Raw genomic sequence first — 22759 nt, forward strand, 5'->3', positions numbered from 1 at the left:
AAATCCTAATGAACTTCATCAGTTTTCTCAAAGTCTACCCTCCTCACCATCAAAAAGAAAAAGAAAAAGAAAATCCTGTTGGGTTACTGACTGATACAATATTAATGTTATGGGACGTGTATTTTTATTATATTGGATTTTCCGATCCAGGAATATGGCATATCACTTATTTTTTTTAAGAGCCATCAAAGCATAATGGTTACAGATTCTTTGGAGTTTGGAGTCACACAGCCTGAGTGGGTTCCAATCCCATTATTCCTTATTCTAGCACCTATATACCTTTGACAAGGTACTTTACCTCTCTGTTACCCTCAGGCATAACACTGTATTATAAAGTCATTTTCTGGAGTCAAGACATGTACTTAAAACAATGCTCATAAAGATTAGTTGTTGTAACTATTATTATTATTATTAATTACCATGTCCTTAGGTAAACTCTTGTCAAGTCTCATATTTATTAGTTTTATCCCAAGGAATTTAGTTTTGTATTACTTTGTGAATCAATCTTTTATTTTCCAACTACTTATCGTCAAAGTTATTAAATTTTATAGGATTTTTAAAAATATTTTAATATTGTAACTAGACATTTTACTATCCCGTTATAATCCTAGTACATTTTTGTTCTTTTCCGCCAGATTGCTTTCATTTTTGAAGTTTTACTTCTGAGCCCTAAAATATTTTCTACTGATACTCTTGAGATTGCCAGGCAAATAAATGTATCATCAGAAAAAATAATCATAATTTTGTTCTCCAACTTTCCAAGATTTACAACTCTCGTTTCTTTTCCTCATCTAACTATATTGTGCCCTAGAACTTCCGGAACAGTAATAAATAATTATGATAATAGCAGGCATCCTTCCTAAATTTCAAGGATGACTGCTGGATTCTAACACGTTTTATTATGTGAAAGACCCTCTATTCTTAGTTTTATAAAAAGAGATTTTATTAATAGAAAATTAATATTAAATATATCAAGGTCTTTATTAGCATCTTGATGTAAGATCTTTTCTATTTTGGCAAATATTATTAAAAACATGAAAATGGATATTCCTCAATGGTACAAAGAAAAATTAGAAACTTGGGCTGTTCTTTGACATTAATGGCCATTTCTTAAATGGTATTGGCCTTTCCAGGTTTTCTACCTCTTGAATCAATTTTAGTAACTTATTTCAGAAAATCTTCCACTTCATCTAAAGGACTGAGTTAATTATACCTCAAAAAGTTCAACATATTACCCCCAAACTATTTATGGTTATTATAGCTTTTCTTCTCCTTAACACTATTTGTTTTCCTTTCTTTTCCTCAATTAGACTTGTCAGTAACTTGTTTACTCTATTGGTCACTTCACAAGGAATCAGCTCCTACTTTTATCAGTCCATACATTTTCTACTTAATTCATTTTTTCCCACACTTTATTTTCAACTTTATTAATTCCCTTGTGCTTTCCTCAGGTTTATTTCATTGTTCTAACACATACAGTTAAATAGCAATTCTTTTCTTTTTAACGTTAAAACACTTAATACAAAATATATTCTTTATAGCCTGCTCACATTCCAAGTTGTGATATGGTTTGCTCTGTTACATTCTCTTACTATGATTATTGAGGTATAACTGACATACTCACTGTTATATTCTCAACAGTTTGTAATTAAAGTCAGCTTCAACTTGTTTAACCCAAAAATTATTTACAAGTTCTAAAATTTCCAAATGGTTGGGTTGTTTTAATTGACTTTACTCATTTCAGCTTTATTGCATTGTGGTCAAGAATGCAGTCTCTAAATTTTAAGGTTTTAAAATCTACATTTTTTCTGGAAGTATGAATTATGTGTCAATTATGATTAAATTCCATAAATGTTCCACGAAAGTGTAAAAGATGATAATGTTTTTCTAGAAGTGTACCAAGTTCAACTGAACTTCAGTTCCTCTAAACTGTTAAAACTTTTGTTTTGTATCTGCCCATACAAGATTTTTTGATACATGATTCTTGGCAGTTACATCCTCAGTGTGAATTATAGCTTCTAGAAACAAAGTCAGAGATTTCGGACAGTTAATTACTTTTGCCATGAATAGCTTATTTTTAACTTTTATTAGTTTCATTTTAGATTTCTAAGTAACATAAAGTAGAGATGATACTCAACATGAGAGTCTTTGTCATTTAACCTTTTTAAATGGTCTTCAAATGAATCTAATTATGAATGTGAAAAACACTTAGAGGACACAGATTCCTACACCGGGTAGAAATTTCAAAGAACCCTTCTAAATCTAAAATTTAAGATGATACGACTTTAAAAAGTGATCAAGTGTTAGGGTCTCTAAATACCATTTCCCACTAAAAGGAACCAGACCTTCTGGGAAAAATGGCTGATTTCAGGTCTGGAGTAGGAATTATACTGATGAGCCTGATTCATCCTGCACCAGAAAACAAGGAAGTTATCAAAGACTACTGGAGTCATGACAAAATGACTCAAGAGCTAACGTAAAGAGGCTTTTACCCACCAAACATGGCATAATAGACTGACATACAATAAATATAAAAATCTACTTGTAATGATTTATCATGATACCACCTTTATTCCCCTTACTCCAAAAAACAATCCTCATTGGTCATTTGTGGAGGCCTCCAAGTCTTCAACTCATTCTTAAAAATGACAAAAGAGGGGGCACCTGGGTGGCTCAGTCAGGGTTTATTGGCTCAGGATCCCGGGATCGAGCCCAACATCAGGATCCCTGCTCAGCAGGGAGTGTGCTTCTCCCACTGCCCCTCCCCACTGCTCATGATCTCTCACTCTCTCTCAAATAAATAAAATCTTTAAAAAAAAATGACAAAAGAATCAAGCATTTACCTTTTTTTCCGTCTATCTTGTCTTTATGTTGTATTAACATATTTCAAGGTAATAAAGAAACCAACTGTTCGTTGATAAGGGAAAGCTCTCTACAAAATAATCGTAACAGACACTGGAAAAATAAAAGATTTAGGAAACCATCATTTTATAATACCTAATAAAATAGTGAATCAAGAAATAATGATCGGGGTGCGTGGCTGGCTCACTCAGTGGAGCCTGCGACTCTTGATCTCAGGGTTGTGGAAGTTCAAACCCCACACGGGATATAGAGGTCACTTAGGGAATATAATCTTAAAAAAAAAAAAAGAAGAAAGAACTACCAATGAACGCTAAAACCACTCAGGTAAAAAACTGAAGGGGAGGGGCACCTGTATAACTCAGTAGGTTAAGCGTCCGACTCAGGCATGTGAGATCAGGCTCTACATCAGGCTCCATGCTCACCATGGAGTCTGCTTAAGATTCTCTCTCCTGCGGGGGAGGGGGCCTTAGGTGGCTCAGTCAGTGAAGCGTCTGCCTTCAACTCAGGTCATGATCCCAGGGTGCTGGGATCGAGCCCCACATTGGGCTCCCTGCTCAGCAGAAAGTCTGCTTCTCCCTCTCCCTCTGCTGTTCCCCCTGCTTATGCTCTATCTATCCATCCATCTAAGATAAATAAATAAAATCTTAAAAAAAAAAAAAAAAGATTCTCCTGGGAAGTCTGGGTGGCTCAGTTGGTTAGGTGTCTGCTTTCAGCTCAGATCATGATCCCAGGGTCCTGGGATCAAGTCCCCCATTGGGCTCCCTGCTCAGTGGGGAGACTGCTTCTCCCTCTGCCTGCTGCTCCCCCTGCTTGTATGCGTGCTCTTGTGCTCTCTTTCTCTGAAAAGTAAGTACGTAAAATCTTAAAAAAAAAAAGATTCTCTCTCCCTCTTCCTCTGCCCCTCCCCCGCTCACTCACACTCTTGCACACTCTATCTCCTTCTCTCAAATAAATAAATAAATCTTCAAAAAAAAAACTGAACAGGAACTTTTAAATATACAGATTAAGCTGACATCACCTGAACAAGGATGAACATGATTCACTAGTGGTATCACAGGAAGAACACAGCACCACCTATGAAGAATTCTTTCAAAAAAAATTGAACCTGAATCTATTCACACTTCTACAAGTTACAGGAAACATGAAGAATGGAGGAACACGTTCAATGACACTAGAATATAAGCAGCAAAGCCCAGGATGTGGGAAGTGCTGCAAAACAAATCATCCAGTGTCTTCTAAAAATAAATGGCAGTGTTTAAAATGGGGAGATTTACTGATTAAAAGAGGCTTAAAAGACATAACCCACAAACCTTGTTTTAGCTACTAACTTTGTGAAACAAAGTTGTACAAATATTAGGTGACATTAAGGAATCATGTTGATTTTGTTCAGTGTGATAACAGTATTATGATTTTTTCAAAAAAGAGACAGCATTTGTTAGAGATTCATGCTTTGAGTATTAATAGGTGAAATGAAATATGTCTACAATTTGCTTTAAAATATTACAGGGAAAGACATGTGAGATGAAAAAATAAAAGGCAGAAAGCTGATGACTGTTAAAGAAGACAAATAACAAATACATGACCACTAGTTGAACTATTTGTTCTACATTTATAGTTTAAATTTCCGTAACAAAGGTTTTAAAAAGGTAGTAATCAACTAGAAACCTCTTAAATGCAGAGTTATACTCCTCACACAAAACAAGCAGCTTTTTTCTATATAACTTACCACTTACAACAACCCTGAAAATAACTATTTTGGGGTCTTTCTGTATTCTTTTCTTCCAACAAATGACAACTAAACAAATAAAATAAATCCTCCTTTGTTACTAGATACGACACCCTTTTTTTCTTCTTCATAATGATCAGATATTGTTTCATTAAAATTTATTTTCCATATATAAAAATTAGTGAGGAAAATATCTACTTCTCTTACATGTTAAGACATCAAACATGAAGAAAAACTGAAGGACAGTAAGCATACATATTTTCTGTAACTATCTTTAGAGAAATATTTCAACTCTGACATAAATTCTATGAAAAACCATGTGAAGATCATATAAAAAAGAAACTTACTATGATATAATGGAATTCAAGAAAAGAAAACATCATAGTCAATTTCAGGGGAACAAAAGGGTTGAATGAAAGGAATAATTGGAGCAAACATTTGCTTCTTAAATAATTCAAGTGTCACACAGAATGGAAGGCAAGAAAAAAGTAATGTTCACATTCACTTCCCAACAATGACTTCCAAGGTTTCCATGACACTACCCAATCTCTCCCCTTTGCTTCTAGAAATCACCACCTAGTGTATGCTAATATTTCTTGTGCAGTAACCTACTGAAACCTACTAAGTTAGATAAATCTTTATTTCTATTTTATCTGTAAGGAAACAAAAACCATGTTAATGGTAAGAACCAAGGCCAAAACCTACAATGATAGTGGTTCCTACTCTGCAATCCTCCACCTAATCTATTTCAGAAGGTCTGGGACAGATAGGGACTAGACATTTGTGTACTGTAAAGGAGCAGGGATAGAATTCCCTCAGGGGATTCTAAGGTATATTGCTAATTAAAAACGAATACACCATGATATGTTTTCTCCTTGGGTCCCCTGCTGTTATCTATCTGCTGATTCCCACAAAATCAAATTTGTGTCTGTATATGTGTATGTTCACCAGCCTCAATCTCAATTTCTGCTCTCTGAAAAACAATGTTAAGATTCTCTCCTTCTCCCTCTGCCCTCTCGCCACTCCTCCCCCCACCTCTTGCAGACTCTCTCTAAAAAAAAATATATATATATACACGTATTTTTTTCTCTAGCTTACTCTATTGTTAACTATATAATACATAACACATATAACATACAAAATATGTGTTAATCAACTGTTTATGTTATCACTAGGCTTCCAGTCAACAGTAGGGTATTAGTAATTAAGTTTTAGGGGAGTCAAAAGTTATAGGCAGGGGTGCCTGGCTGGCTCAGTCAGAAAAGCATGAGACTCTTGATCTTGGGGTTGTGAGTTCAAGCCCCACACTGGGTGAAGAGATTATTTAAAAATAAATAAGAGTCACCTGGGTGGCTCAGTCGGTTAAGCGTCTGCCTTCGGCTCAGGTCATGATCCCAGGGTCCTGGGATTGAGCCCCGCACTGGGCTCCCTGCTCAGTGGGGAGCCTGCTACTCCCTCTCCCTCTGCTATTCCCCCTGCTTATGCTTTCTCTCGCTCTCTCTCCTACTTTCTGTCAAATAAATAAAATCTTTTAAAAATAAATGAATAAAATATTTTTAAAAGGCTATAGGCAGATTTTTGACTGTGGGGGGACCAGTGCCCCTAACCCCAATATTGTTCAAGGACCAACTACACATACGTATGATAAAGTCGAATGTATAAATTAGGCACAGTAAGGGGCGCCTGGGTCGCTCAGTCATTAAGCATCTGCCTTCGGCTTGGGTCATGGTCCCAGGGTCCTGGGATCGAGCCCCGCATCAGGCTCTCCTCGGCGGGAAGCCTGCATCTCCCTCTCCCATTCCCCCTACTTGTGTTCCCTCTCTCTGTCAAATAAATAAATAAATAAAAATCTTTTTAAAAAATCAGGCACAGTAAGAGACTTACACCAATAATAGAACAATTATAGCACTATACTATAATAGAAGTTAAGTGGTCTCTCTCTCAAAATATAATACCGTATTCACCCTTCTTGTGCTGACATGAGATGATAAAATGCCTATGTGATGAGATGAAATGAGGTGAACAACCTAGGCACTGTAACACAGCATTAAGCTACTGACCTCCTGACAATACATCAGAAGGAGGATCATCTGCTTCCGGATGGACTGCGGTTGACCTTGGGTAACTGAAACCACAGAAAGCAAAACCACAGATTTGGGGCAGGGGGTGGACTATTGTGTTGGTTTTGTAATTCCCTCCTACTATACTCAACTTTTAATAAAGTCTTGTTTAAAAGTTACAACCTGGGGGGCACCTGACTTGGTCAGTCAGTAGAGCATGTAACTCTTGATCTCAGGGTCGTAAATTCGAGCTCCACACTGGAAATAGAGATTGCTTAAAAAATCTTTAAAAGTCACAACCTGGTTTCAACTATGCTGGGTAGAATTAAACAAGGATTCTATCTCTACATTTGGGCTGCAGGGCCAAGCAGGACCCCTACCAAGGCTAGCATGACAGTAGCAGAGACAATCAGAAAAAACCTCTCCCATGAAGGAAAAGTACATTTCTAAGAGGAGAGTCAGAGCTGTGATGCAACCTGCTTCTTGCGAAGAGAATCTGAACAGTACCTATCCTGGGGAACTGAATTATTATGAAGGGAGCCAAATTGTTACCATATTGATGAACAGATTTTCATTTCTGAAGATAAATCAGTCTAGTATACAGAATGAACGGGTGAGGACAATGGGGGGGGCAGAAGAATTTTAAAGACAAGGAAACTAAGACAAAGCAAACAAAATGAGTACCATAACTAGGCTGGTATTAGTAGAAATAAAATCTTAAAAATCATATCTGAAGTAATCTCAATAAGATTCACCAATTAAAACTGAATTGATAAGGGAAAGAGAAGAAGCAAGATGACTCAGAGGTTTCTAACTTGGGTGACTAGAAGACAATAACTAAAAGAATACAGAAAGAAAAACAGGGAGAGAAGGAATGGGGCACTATTTGTGAGAGTAAGTACTTGCAAAAAGAATGGAGTCCATTTTAGGCACACTGAATTAGCATTATCTGTTAGCACAATACAAGTCAAATTATACATCTGGAAATACAGATTTTGAGTTTTAGACACATACAAAAAAAGAAGCAAAGGAGAAAGGAAATCACAGTGTATTTAATGGATAGTTTTAAAACTGCTGTAGGAGATTACCCAAGAAAAACACAGGCCAAGGAAACAACACTTACTGGGCATGCAAAAAGAGTCAAAGATGACCGAAAAGAAGCAATTCAAGAAAAGAACCATGAGAATGCCATCTTATAAATAAGAGAGACGTTTCAAGGAGGGAACGGGCAAGAGGGTCAGATGTCTAAGAGAAACCTAATAAAAGCTCTGAAAAGCATCCATTAGACTTGGTAATTATTAGGTCATTTCAGTGATCTTAAAGAGAATTTCAGTGGGGAAACAGAAGGAAAAGCCAGATGTGAGTTGAGTAAGTGTGAAAAACACAAGCAATAAGTGTCTCAAAAAAACACTCTAATTTCAAAAAGCTTATCTCAGTTCAGACTATAGTCTGTAACTACCACTTCCTGCCTAAAGGTACCCTGGCTTCTTGGGAGTTAATTCCAAGTCTGAGATAGTAACATAAAGCATGAGCCTAGGCACATCTTTTTGACCAAAAAGGGAATAAACTTTCAGGAACTACTGGAGTTAAATCAAAAGAATATAGATAACTAATTATTTTATTCTTTTTGATGCTAATGTAAATGAAATAATTTTCTTGATTTCCTTTCAGGATTTCATTGCTAGTGTGTGGAAATACAACTGATTTTTGTGATTTTTTTTTATCCTGAACTCTGCTGAATTTACTACCTCTCACAGGGTCTGGGGGGAAGGGGGAGGTTGGTGGATTTGTAAGGTTTTCTGTATATATAATCATGTCATCTGCAGTAAGAGAGAGTTTTACTTCTTTCTTTCCAATTTGGATGCCTCTTCTATCTTGCCTAACTGCTCTGGCTACAACTTCAAATACATTGATTAGAAGTACCAAAAGAGGGCATCCTTATCTTATTCCTGATCTTAGGGGAAAGCCTTGCAGTCCTTCACCATCAAGTATGATGTTAGCTACGATTTTTCATATATAGCTTTTATCATGTTGAGGAAGTTCCTTTCTACTAATTTATTAATGAAAGTCTGACGGAGTTTTTCTTTTTTTAATTTTTTTTAAAGATTTTTATTTATTTATTGAGAGAGAGAGAGAATGATAGAGAGAGAGTATGAGAGGGAGGAGAGTCAGAGGGAGAAGCAGACTCCCTGCTGAGCAGGGAGCCCGATGCGGGACTCGATCCCGGGATTCCAGGATCATGACCTGAGCTGAAGGCAGTCGCTTAACCAACTGAGCCACCCAGGAGCCCCCTGACGGAGTTTTTCAAATGTTTTTTATCTACATCAACTGAGAGATCATGTGGGTTTTTTTTTTTTCATTCTATTAATATGGTGTATCACACTGATATTTAGGAAAAATTTAACCAAGGAGCCACAAGACTTGCACACTGAGACCTGGACAAAATACTGCTGAAAGATATTTTAAAGGACAGGGGCACCTGGCTGGCTTAGTCAGCAAAGCATGGCACTCTTTGGTATCAGCGTCATGAGTTCTAGGCCCAAGTTGGAGGTAAAGTTTACTTAACAAAAAAAAATTTTTTTTAAAGGACATAGATAAAAGAAAAGATACCCTGCATTCATTGAGTGGAAGACTTAATAGTATCAGGATGACAATACTACTCAAGAGATTTATAAATTCAATTCAATCCCTAACAAAATCCCAATGGCATTTTTTGTAGAAATAGGAAAAAAATCCTGACTTTCATATGGAATTTTAAGGGATGCCAAATAGCCAAAACAATCTTGAAAAGGAAAAAACAAAGTTGGAGGACTCACACTTTCCAATTTCAAACTTCTACAAAGCTACAGTAATCAAAACAGTGTAGTACAGGCACAAGGAGACATACAGACCAATGGAACAAAACTGAGAATCCAGAAATAAGCCCTTACATATATTGTTGTTATGGACGAAATATGTGTCCCCAAAATTTGTATGTTGAAGACTGAAATCCCAATGTTATGATATTTAAAGTTGGGACCTTTGGGAGGTAACTAGGGTTAGATGAGGTCACGAGGGTAGGACTCTCATGATGGGATTAAGTGCCCTTCTAAAAAGAGACACCAGGGAGCTCCCTCAATCTGTCCGAGAACACACAAGAGGTTATACGGGCACAAAGCAAAAATGGCAGCTGCCAACAAGCCAAATGAAATCTACCTTGCCAGTACCTCAATCTTAGACTTCCCAGCCTCCAGAAATACAAGAAATAATTTCTATGGTTTAAGTCACCCAATCTATACTATACTATCTAATCTAACTACTAGTCATAGCACCCAAAGTGATTAATACAAAGGCCAACCAATTTTTGACAAGCATACCAAGATCATTCAATGGGAAAAGAACAGACTTCAACATAGAGTGCTGTAAAAACTGGATATCCAGATACAAAAGAACAAAACTGTACACATACATTATACCATAAACAAAAATTAACTTTAAATGGATTGAAGACCTAAATTAAAGAACTAAACTACAAAACTCTTAGATTTCTTCATATGGGAAAATCTACATGATCTTGTATTTGGCAATGGTTTCTTAAATTGAAAACAAGAGCACAAGCTACAAAAGGAAAATAGACAAATTAGACTTTGTAATATCCAGAATATATAAAGAACTCCTCTAACTCATTAACAAAAAGACAACCCAATTAAAAAAGGGCAAAGGATTTAAATACACATTTCTCCAAGGAAGATATACAAATGGCCAATAAGCACAAGAACAGATACTCAACATCATTAGTCATTAAAAAAAATACAAATCAAAACCACAATGAGATACTGCTTCACACCCACTAGGACAGCTATTATCAAAAGAAAGGAAGAAAAGAAAAAGAGAACAAGTGTTGGATAGGGTATGAAGAAAGCAAAACCCTTGTGCATTGCTAGTGCACCTCTGTGGAAAACAGTTTGGGGATTCCTCAAAAAGATAAACGTAAAAATCCCATTTATTCCAGCAAATCCATTTCTAGGTATATATCCAAAAGAAGTGAAAACAGACTCAGATACTTGTACAGCACTGTTTATAGCAACATTTTTCATAATAGCCAAAAGATAGAAACAACCTGTCAACAAATGAAAGGATAAATAAAATATTATATACATACAATATTATTCAGCCATAAAAAAGAATGAAGTTCTGATATATTATGCTAAGTGAAATAAATGAGACACCAAAGGTCAAATATTGTATGATTCCATTTACATGAAATATCTAGAATAGGCAAATTTATTGAGATATAAAGTAAAGTTTAACAGAGGCTGGAGGGAAGAGCAATGGAAGTTATTCCTTAATGTGGATAGAGTTTCCGTTTGGGACTAAAAAGACAGTGGTAGGAGTGCCTGGGTTGCTCATATGGTTGAGCGTCCAACTCTTGGTTTCAGCTCAGGTCTTGATCTCAGGGTAGTGAGATCGAGCCCTGAGTCAGGCTCGAGCTCAGCACAGAGTCAGCTTGAGATTCTCTCCCTCCGCCCCTCCCTCACCCTCTCTCTCTAAAATAAATAAAATCTTTAAAGAAAAAGACAGTGGTAATACTTGGCACAACACTATTAAAATGTCCTTAATGCCACTGAATTATACACGTTTAGTAATTAAAATGGTAAATTCTGGGGCGCCTGGGTGGCTCAGTCGTTAAGCGTCTGCCTTCAGCTCAGGTCATGATCCCAGGGTCCTGGGATCGAGCCCCGCATCGGGCTCCCTGCTTGGTGGGAAGCCTGCTTCTTCTCCCCCTGCTTGTGTTCCTGCTCTCGCTATCTCTCTCTCTCTGTCAAATAAATAAATAAGATTTTATTTATTTGACAGAGAGAGACACAGTGAGAGCGGGAACACAAGCAGAGTGGGAGAGGGAGAAGCAGGCTTCCCCGTGGAGCCTTCAGAGAGAACCTGGCCCTACTGACACCTTGATATCAGACATCCAGCATCCGGAGCTGAGAGAGAATAAATTTCTTAAAGAATACATATACACATGAACAAAATGTTGACAAAATCTGAATGTTAAAGGTGTTTCTGGTGAGGTATCAGAAGGAAACGAGTATCTCAGAAGGAAATGAAGAATGCATTATTGTGAACTAGAAGGTGATCATTGTTATAAAGTAGCAAAGACTTGACTGAATTGTGTTCTATACTGGGTAGGAAAACAGAACTTGGAAGCAATGAACTTAGATATTTACTAAGACTTCTAAGCAAAGTGTTGAAAGTACAACCTGGTTTCTTCTTGCTGCTAAGAGTAAAAAGTGAGAGGAAAGAGATAAATTGAGGAAAATATTAAGCAAAAAGGAAACAACTCTTGATGATTTGGGAAGTTCTCAGCCCATTCAGATGGCAGAGGATGCTAAAATTATGAAATTCACTATTAGAAAAATGTGCTCTAGGGAAAGGGCCAAGGGTATAGCTGGACAACTATTTGCTGAAGATATGAGATGTATGAATCATGGGTCCAATCAGTCACCTCAATTTAAGTCAGGAATAAAGATTGGATTATCCAGGATCTGTGAAGAACCAGAGAGGAGACTCAAGGTTTGTAAACATATTACATCAACAAAAACACTGCCAGCCTATACTTAAAGAACACAGACTAGGAGGCGCCTGGGTGGCTCAGATGGTTAAGCGTCTGCCTTCGGCTCAGGTCATGATCTCAGGGTCCTGGGATCGAGCCCCACATCGGGCTCCCTGCTTGGCGGGGAGCCTGCTTCTCCCTCTCCCTCTACTGTTCCCCCTGCTTGTGCTCTCTCGCTCTGTCAAATAAATAAATAAAAAATCTTTAAAAAAAAAAAAAAAAAAAAAAAAAAAAGAACACAGACTAGATAAAAATGAAAAAAAAAATCAGGGCGCCTGGGTGGCTCAGTCGTTAAGCGTCTGCCTTCAGCTCAGGTCATGATCCCAGGGTCCTGGGATTGAGCCCTGCGTCGGGCTCCCTGCTCAGTGGGAAGCCTGCTTCTCTCTCTCCCACTCCCCCTGTTTGTATTCCCTCTCTCCCTGTCTCTGTCAAATAAAGTCTTAAAAAAAAAAAATGAAAAAAAAATCTGTCTGACTCCTGGAATTCTATCGGCAGGAAAGAGCTAATAAAGCTACTCATGCGTGAACATGTGCTACCCTTCAAGAAAAAGAAAGGTACAAAGAAGTAGAAGCCAGAGAAGTAGGCTCAAAGCAGGGGTCTACAGTGTTTCAATAAACCCAGAGGGCAGAGGATTAAGCCACAGAGAATTATTCTCAGGTCTTGAAACCTAAGGAAATTGGTCCTGCTGGGTTTTGAACTTGACTGGGACCAGTGATCCCTTTATTCCTTCTAATTCCTTCCTTTTGGAATGGGAATGTCTATCCTATGCCTGTCCCAGGATTGTATGTTGGAAGCAGAAAATTTGTTTTCTGGTTTCAGAGTGCCACAGATAAAGAAGAATTTTACCTCAGATGAGTCATAGCCAGAATCACACTCGTATCTTGTGTAGATGATTTAGATGCTAAGATTTGGGTGTTTTTGAGCTGATGATATTTAGATGAGATTTAAGGCTTAAGAATTCATGCTATAATGGATTGAGACTTCAGGGGATGTTGGGATAGAGATGAATGTATTTTGCATATGGGATGGATGTCAAATTTGAGGGACAAGAGGGTGGACTGTAGTGGCTTGAATTGTAGCCCCTAAAAGACACGTGCACCCAGAAGCTCAGAATGTGAGCAGAACAGGTCTTCACAGATGTAATTAAGGTAAAGATCTTGAAACGAGATCATCCAGGACTAGGCTGGACCATAAATCCAATGAAGATATCCTTAAAAGAGACAGAAAAGAAGGGCGCCTGGGTGGCTAGGTTGGTTGGGCGACTGCCTTCGGCTCAGTCATGATCCCAGAGTCCTGGGATCCCGGCTCATCGGGAAGCCTGCTTCTCCCTCTGACCCTCTCCCCTGTCATGCTGTTTCTCTCTCTCTCTCAAATAAATAAAATCTTTGAGAAAAAAAAAAAAGACAGAAAACACAGAAGGCCATGTGAAGAGGGAGGCAGACTGGAGTTATGCTGCCACAAATTAAGAAATGTAAATCAACCCACCAGAAGCTTCCAAAATCCTTCCAAAAGCTGGAAGAAGGAAAAATTCTTCCTCAGAGCCTTCAGAGAGAACCTGGCCCTACTGACACCTTGATATCAGACATCCAGCATCCGGAGCTGAGAGAGAATAAATTTCTACCGTATTAAGCCACCAAATTGGTAGTAATTTGTTATGGCAGCCTTAGGATACTAATACAGATAGCTGTTAATAAAAAAAAAATGACAAATTTAAAGATCAAAAAAAATACTGACCACAATACATTTAAATATATCAAACATATTAAAATCTATGTGTTCATAACAATACCACCTCCCAAGCCTCACCTTTATGATTTGCTATGGCATCAATTCATTCTTCTGAAAGTTGATAAAGGAGAAAAAAATAAGCATTTACTCTCTGCTTTTCCTGTACAAATATAACAGGGTAACCAAATAATTGATGAAGAAATTCTTTAAGAAAGAAAATCTTTAAGGAAGAATTCCAGTGAATAAAAGAAGAAATGATTAAAAAAAAAAAATCACTCCTCTAATGAAATCATAGATCTAGGAAACAATCATCGAAGGCTGATAAATTCATTAGGTGAGATGTTAAGAAACTATTATGTTTAGATTCCACTGGCAGAACGTAAATTGATCAATTTTAGTATCACTAAAAGTGTGCATCCTGGAATAATGCAACAAGAATTCACCATCTACTAGCATCATCTAATAGGGTGACTATATATCCTAATTTGTCCAGGACAGTCCCAGTTTATGGCTATTACCCCACTGTAATTATTAAACAGCACACTCTTTTATTCTTAAAACTGATTGGAAATATGTTATGTATCACTCTATTCATGAATTTTTCTTTTTTTTTCCCATGGATTTTTCTTTCTTAAAGAAACTGAACCAAAATCTCATAAAGCTCTACCAATTCAAGTTCTCAATCTTGGCTACAGACTAAATCACTTGGGAAATTTTTAAAAATATTGATGCCTAGAATCCACCCATGAATTCTGATTTCATTATCTGAAATGTAATCTGAGAATCAGGATATTTAAAAGCTCTCCAGGTAATTCTCAAGTTTCAGCCAAAGTTGAGAACCACTGCTCTATATGTAACTACTAATTTGTGGGAAATATGAAGGATAATTGAACATGTTGGAATACCACAAGAATTCAAGCAGCCAAATCCAGAATGTGAGAAATTCTCCTGAACAAATGACCTAGTTTTTTTCAACAAAGAAATATCATGGGAAAAAGTGTAGGGTGTAGAGAGGGCAATAGTTGAAGTTAAGAGAAATTTAAGAGGTAAATCTTATTTGGATAGTGATTTAAACAAACCAACTATTAAAAAAAAAAAAATTTAGAGAATCAAAGAAATCTGAACACAGACTGGATTAAAGAACTAACTTTACTAGGTATGGTATTAGAGTTGTTTAGTTTTAATTCTTACTTATTAGAAATACATGCATAAGTATGTATAGATTAAATGATATTATGCCTGAGATTTCCTTAAAATTATTTCGACCAGGGTGCCTGGGTGGCACAGTGGGTTAAGCGTCTGCCTTCAGCTCAGGTCATGATCCCAGGGTCCTGGGATCGAGTCCCGCATCGGGCTCCCTGCTCAGCGGGGAGCCTGCTTCTCCCTCTGCCTGCCGCTCTCCCTTCTTGTGCTCGCTCTCTCTGTCAAATAATAAAATCTTAAAAAATAATAATAATAAAAAATAAGTAAAATTATTTTGACCAAAAAAAAGAGAAGTTGGATGAGACAGGAAGAGCAAAATGTTGAGTAGTTTAGCTGTTGAATCTGGGTAACAGGAATTCACTGTACCAACCTATATTTTATATTCTATATTAATATCAAAATATGAAACAGAATAAAAAGGATTTTTTAACTTTTGCTTGTAAATGTGCAATATGTGTGTGTGTGTGTATATACATATCACATTTAAATTTATAAGACAACATGTTAGGAGATGTAAAGAAAGATGAACACATGATCCTTAACCTCAAAGAGTAGTGGGTAGTCCATGTTGGATAGAAAAGGTTTGCTCAGGTATTATCTTTGATGAAAAGCAGGAAGGTAGCTAACTCAAGCTTCCAGGAGGCCAGAAAGGTAAGAATGAAATTAAAGTAATATTATGCATATTCCCTAAGCATAAATGGGTATGGGTGTTAATATCCCAATACGGCTAAATACTAGAGACTGTACCATAACCTGACTTTGAAAAGCCCATGCTCTATTAGAGGTTGAGCCATTCGAAAATGCATTCTTGGCTCTCTGAGGAAGACGTGGTCGCAGCTACAGCAGAGCTTCCAGGCGCCCCGCTTCTGCTCCTGACTCACCACTGTTCGCTCTCTCCAAGGAGCAAGTCCATCAGGAAGCTGCGCCACAGACAGGGCTTTTAAAGACACCAGGGAAGACACCCAGGGAACCAGAGGTGGCGATTCACCAAATTAGAATTACTCTAACCAGTACAATGTAAAATCTTTGGAGAAGGTATGTGCAACTTGATCAGAGGTACAAAGGAGAAGAATCTCAAAGTGGAAGGACCAGTTTGGATGCCTACCACGACTCTGAGAATCACTACAAGAACAACTCCTTGTAGTGAAGGTTCTAAGATTTGGGATCGTTTTCAGATGAGGATCCACAAGTGACTCACTGACTTGCACAGTCCTTCTGAGATTGTTAAAGCAGATTACTTCCATCAGTATTGAGCCAGGAGTTGAGGTTGAAGTCACCACTGCACATGATTACATCAACCTTTTTAATAAACTGATTGTCGGTTGTTAAAAAAAAAAAAAAAGAAAATGCATTTTTTTATAAGTCAAACGGTCAAATATTAGCAATTTTTTACATGGTTCAACCTAATACTACACTATAATGCTTTCTCTTTCCTTTGCTAAAATAATTACATAGTTAATGCACAGTAAAATAATCAGAATATTTAAAGGAAATGTCAGTCTTTAAAGAGTGGTCTGTCTCCTAATACAGAATTCAAAAATATTCACTAAATATCCATAAAACCGCAATTTTACATTTATTTCCTTAAATGGTCTTTAGTAAATTAGAAAACCATTCCATTTTCAAAGGAAGCACAAACTTTATCTTTAGAATAAATCATAGCTTTAAAATATTTAGTGTATACTTTCTTAAAAATAAACCTGTGCGTTGTGAAGATATGTTTTAAGGTTATCTCAAACTAGAATGTATTTCGATGCATCCTGAGAATTTACACATCAATTTAAATATAATTCAATTAATTTTAACCACCAAAAACTCCAGATAATTCAGGAACTAGACTATTATCACACATATTACCTATATGCATTTTGTTACATATATTACATATAATTAATAAACATATTAACTCTTATATGTTATAATAATGAATCCTAACCTACACTATTTATCAAACAGTATAATTTTTCAAGTACTATTTGATACTGGTTTAGCCTATTATAGTATGACCTTAAGCAAAAACAAAACAAAACAAAACTCTGTACCTCAGTTTCCTCATTTATAGAATGGGACAGTAATGGTGACTACTGTTAATAATGGAATTAATGAGGATTGGAGGCTATATTACACATAAAATAATTAAAATAATGACTGGAACTTAAATGTTTATAAATATCAAGTATTATATTTACAGAAACCTCGGCTAGTTATAAGATGGGCACTGAAAATAATTCAGAATCATCAACATTAGAATGGTCTCTTCAAATGCTCTCTATACAGAGCCAACCCATTCTTCAAGCAGATGCTTTACACTTTGTACACGTGAGCTGCAAATATTTTTAATATGTACTGTTGTGCTTTTTAAGTAACACATTTAGTGAAAAGACAAAAGATTAAAAGTTCATCAAGGAATTAAGAGGGATCAACCTTTTGTTATTATTCTATTATAAAATATTAAAATAACAGAAATCCAAAACAAAACTTCTCCATAATCCCATCACATGATAAAATCAATGTTCTCATTTGTTCATGTTATTTTCTATTCCCCGTCTACATGCATGTTCCTTGTTTACATATTTACAATAATATGGGTAACATTTTATAGTCTCTATTTTCACTTAATATTATACGTATTTTTCCATTTTGCAAAAATTTTCCCCTACTCTCTCTTTCCTTCCTTATCCCCACCCCTTGAAGGTAATCAACAGTAACATGCAGCCTGACATGTAGCCTCCACAACTTTCTCCAAGCTCATACATATACAAGTATAGACACATACGTGGGGAAGGGAAAATGGTCAGTTTTTACAAAAATGGAAGCATGCTACTTATACACATGCTTACCTTTCTTTTAAGCATACCAAACACATATGCCTCAAATTTAATACACAGACAAGTTTGAGAGTGGACACAACTTAGTAGACCATGTAATAACATACACATTTACAAAAGTCATCATTCTGTATGTAAACTTTGAAAAGATATAGGGATTTCACAAAAAAATATGGCCACTAGATTCAGTCAGATCTCGTGCTTCATAAGTTTAATAGCCATGCATAAAATAATTCCACAGATCTCATGCTTCGTAAGTTTATTATAATAGCCATGAACAAATAAATCCACTATTTACAACAAGCCTAACTAATGAATTTTAAAACCTGTATTAGAAAATAAAAATTTTACAATCTTAAAATAATTCACAAATAATATCTCAAAAATATCCCTAACTTTAAACTAAGAAAGACTACGTGTATATGAACTTCATATGAACTTGGTTCTTAGCTCAGATGATTGATGGATATGGTGCTGACCCACCCACATACTTAGCTTCCCCAAGTTCAGAAACTGAAAGACTGGCATTCCAATATAGTCAGAATACAATCAAATCAAACTTATCTAATGAATACCTATTGTTCTAAATGCCCACAAGCATAAAAGTAAGACAGCCGGCAGGCCTACACAGAATGTAAGGTTGTTAACCCAGCAAGGGTCTTAAAATACATTCTCCCATCTAACCATAATCCAGAACAATCAGAAGATCCCTAAATCTGAATCCATAGGAGACAATTTTGGAGTATAAAGGATGCTATGGAAGATTTTTACTGAAGCTCTGAAAATTATAAAGCAAATACCTCAGTACCCAAGCCCTACAGCCTCTACTGTAACAGGTGAACTTTCTTACCAAAAATCAATGTAAGTCTTTTTGAGTTCCCATTACATGGAAGTCATAGGTGCTGGAGATGCAAAATGCAATAAAATGGACCCTACCCTAAAAGAATTCACAATTTAGCAGGAGAGCCAGAATGTATTATCCTACATGATCATAAATACCACAGCATAATACCTAGCATACAGTTCAACAACTAGCATAGGTGCTCAGAAACTTTTTGTGACTTTTATAAAGGTCAAAGCAGTTAAGCATCATAAATACAATACCATGTCATCATCAATGCAATTTCAGATTAAATAACCTCAACTTATTACCTAGGCCTATGCAATTTTTTTAGCTGCCTCAAAGCAGTCAAATTATTAAAAAGATATTGTACTTTTGTACATAGTCCCCACTAATCTGTTTAGAGTATACATACGGAATCCACATGAGTTTAGCACACATCAAAAAAATGAGGGGAAAAAAAGCACGTGTACCATGTGTACAGTTCAGGATAACCCTACTGAACATTCTAACCAAATATCAAAAACAAAATGGAGGCACACCTGTCTGGTAGAGCAGGCGACTCTTGACCAAGGGTTGTGAGTTCAAGCCCCACATTGGGTATAGACATTACTTTAAAAAAAATAAATGAAATGAAATAAGTAACTTTAAAAAATGGATTATGGAGCCTAAAAGATAATGAATGTAACCTTCCTCCACAATGAAACTGGTAAAATAATGGGTAAAACCTGTAGAAGTGCTATATATATTATATGACATTAAAAAATAATAGTTTAGATTACTATCAGTGTGGCATCTTTAAAGTGTATTAGAAGAGAAAAAAGTATTTAAAAGCTAGCTGAATTTGTTACCAACATGCTTAGATGTTTTCTAGAACATTCCATTTTATAAGATGAATGATAATAGCATTAGGAGCAACTGGATTCAGAGATCTCCTTGAATGAACATTACACATCTAAATTTACCCTATATATTTTAATTGGTGGACCACATGCCATGTATATGAGGATCGAGTTTAAACTGACTCACAGCTTGAAGAGAAATTTAAAATTTCAAAACATGTGCATTCCATACGCAATATTTATACTAAATGAACTATTTAATATACTATCATACAGCTTAACTTGTTCTAGCTATGACTAATTATTGCACAAAGAAGACCTAAACGTCTATAAACCTAAGACTATCAACATTAAATTTTAATTGCTCCAAATACTAAAATGAAATGCATTAAAATGCATTAAAATAACTGATAAATGGAGTTATATATAATAAGGGCTAGATACATGAATAAATAAGTGATAAAACCAATAAAATGTTAATAGTAGAATCTAGGTAGTGAGTATATGACCGCTCCCTGTAAATTTTTTCAATTTTGCTGTGTAGCTGAAAATATTTCCTAATAAATTGTTGGAAAAAACTATTTGACATTTTTTTGGTTATTTATAACTTAAGTTTTGTTTGGTTTTAGGTAGGCATGCTAGGTATGGAGCCCAAGGCGGGGCTTGAACTCAAGACCCTGGGATCAAGACCTGAGCTGAGATCAAGAGTCCTACGCTGAACCAACTGAGCCACCCAGGCACCCCTATAATTTAAGCTTTTAGGGAGAGAAACATAGACTGGCTACAATGCTACAAGCATTGTAGTTGGGACAAACCTGAATTCAAATCACAGCTCGACCTCTTAAAGAGCTATCTGATCTTAAGAATAATTACTTAACCTCTCTATGCCTACATTTCTTCATCTGCAAAATGGGTTTTACATACCTAATGCAAAGTTAAATTCCTCCTATAAATCAGTGCCAGGCACATAGTAAGCACTCAAAATGTTAGCTGTAATTCATTATGAGATTGCTAATTCTATGCTAAATCAAAAAGGCACTGTGAGTAAAAATTAAGTAGTAATTTTTTACGTGGTTGGCTTAACACTAATTTGATTTTGTGACCATTCCCAAAAGGAAGATTCCTGATAGGAAACTTACTGCTCAACATGCTAAGGTGGGAGGGGCGGGGGGAGTCTAAAAAAATCTGAAAAATATTGCTCAATCGATAGTACAGTATTGTTCTCCGTCTGAAAAAAAATCATTCAGAATTAAATAAGAAAAGTTTCAAGACAAACTTTAAAAGGCACTCAACAACTCCCAATTGGCTTCACCTCTGCAGGCTGGTTGGGTACATCCTTGCTATAACAAAACTTGTCATACTCTTCCACGTTCTTAATTGCTGGTAAAGAGGCTAGACTAGAACATGACATTTAGAGTTGCCAAAATCTCTCTAAATCAGGACATGCCAACGACCCCACTTCTTCACAGGTAAGAGCACCACCTCCACCTTGGTCTTGATAACGGTTATGGGGGGAGGGGAAAGGAGGTAGGAAAATGAATTCGCGATGGTGTTACTGAAAAACCCTCCAGGTTATTCCTCCTGAGACCCGTCCACGACTTATTCCCGCCACTACCACTACCACCCCCACCTGACCTCTCCCCAGTTAAACTTCGAGACTCTGATTTACTAAAGATGCACTTATGAATGTGACACCTTCCCTCCCCTTGCCCACATAACCCACCCCCAGTGCTGGGGGGAAAAAAAAAGCAAACAACAACCCCCGCCCCTCCCCCTCCTAACCAGCAGCAAATCTTTGTCCCACCTGCCGAAGGACCACTCTCCAGCGCGCTCCTGACCCAAGGTTGCCTCAGTCCTGCCTGCAACCGCCCCCCAACCGGGCCTCGACGACCCCTCCACGAGCCTGCGCTTGGCCCATTCCCGGCCCCGGGACGCGACTCCCGCCCCGCCCCCCGCCGCCCGCCGCCCGCCGCCCGAGTTCTGCCTCACCTCACCTACCCTCTTTCGGGGGCCGGACTCCACCTCTCTCTCCGCCATGTTGGGCCCCGCTCGGAACCGCTGCGGCTCCCGGCGCGGTGGCGGCGGAACCTCTCGGGCCCCCGGCCCCCGCCCACACTGCAGGCACGGCCGCCTCGCGGCAGCTTCTCCGAACCCGGCCGGGCCTGGCGCTGAGAGTGGGGAGGGGGCGGATGCCGCGCGCCGGGTCGGAGATCCAGAGATCCCACGGGTGCGCGCGTGGGCGGTAGGGCCTGCCCGGGAAAGGGGGGGCCGGGACTCGGGGGGTTAATGGCCTCCAAGGGGCCCCGTGAGTAGGATTATTTTCTCTCAGAGAAATTCCTCCGCCTGCGGTTTCTTAAAGGGATCACCAAACCAGCCCCTTGCGCGCGCCCCAGATGCGCAGGCGCACCTTAAGCCCCTCCTTCCTTTCCCACCAAGCCCCCGGTCCTGAGCGTGCGCGGTGAGTGGCCAAGGGTAGGCCAAATCCTGCAAGTCTCTTTGCTGCCAGCAGCTGCTCCCACCACTCAACTATGGCCGCTGCCTTAAAGGGGCCATGACGCAGTGATGAAGGAGGAATGAAAGAAATTAATGAAATGACTATCTGGAGAATTGGGTGAAATGTCAGTGAGGGGTCCAGATCATCATCTTACACCTGACTATGGAGATACCATTGTAAAGGGAAAATGATGGTGACCTCAAGTTCTCAGTGGACCTCTGAACATGAAGAATCCCAACGAATGAGGGAACAAGCCAGTCATCTCAAGGAGACCCAGCTTTACTTCCTTTAGATAGCCTGATCTGGAGAAAGGGCATGGAATATTAAGGGTCAACTCTGACAGCCTAACCTCAAAATCAGATCCTGTAGTGTTTTTGAAGACCAAACCAACAACTGGAGGTTACTTCCTCAATAGTAATTTGTCCTTAGAATATCTAAATCGAGAAGAATCTCAGGAAGCATCTACTCCAATACTCCCAATGGTAAAATTGCTGCCTGGTCCAGAAAAGTAATTTGCCTCAAGGCGCCTAAATGCTGGTGTGAATTTAGAATCAAGATTTGAGCAACAGCCTTCCAGGCTTTTCA

General features: G+C 37.8%; 1 protein-coding gene across 6 annotated transcripts in view; it reads right to left on the reverse strand.

Moving 5' to 3' along the window:
* Positions 1–22033, reverse strand: part of ZMYM4 (zinc finger MYM-type containing 4) — a 133544-nt gene extending 111511 nt beyond the window's left edge. For 2 of the 6 annotated variants that reach the window (XM_078073428.1, XM_078073426.1), the window contains exon 1: positions 21679–21811. Coding sequence is in view for 2 of the 6 variants with exons in the window: in XM_078073423.1 (XP_077929549.1) it covers positions 21670–21717 (48 nt within the window). In the remaining 4 variants the exon portion in view is untranslated. Of the gene's footprint in view, positions 1–21669 lie in introns of all 6 variants that reach the window. The other 4 variants (XM_078073427.1, XM_078073425.1, XM_078073423.1 and 1 more) reach the window with 4 other exon arrangements.
* Positions 22034–22759: the final 726 nt, after the last annotated feature.

This window comes from Halichoerus grypus, chromosome 5 (assembly GCF_964656455.1).
Source record: "Halichoerus grypus chromosome 5, mHalGry1.hap1.1, whole genome shotgun sequence".
NCBI lineage: Eukaryota > Metazoa > Chordata > Mammalia > Carnivora > Phocidae > Halichoerus > Halichoerus grypus.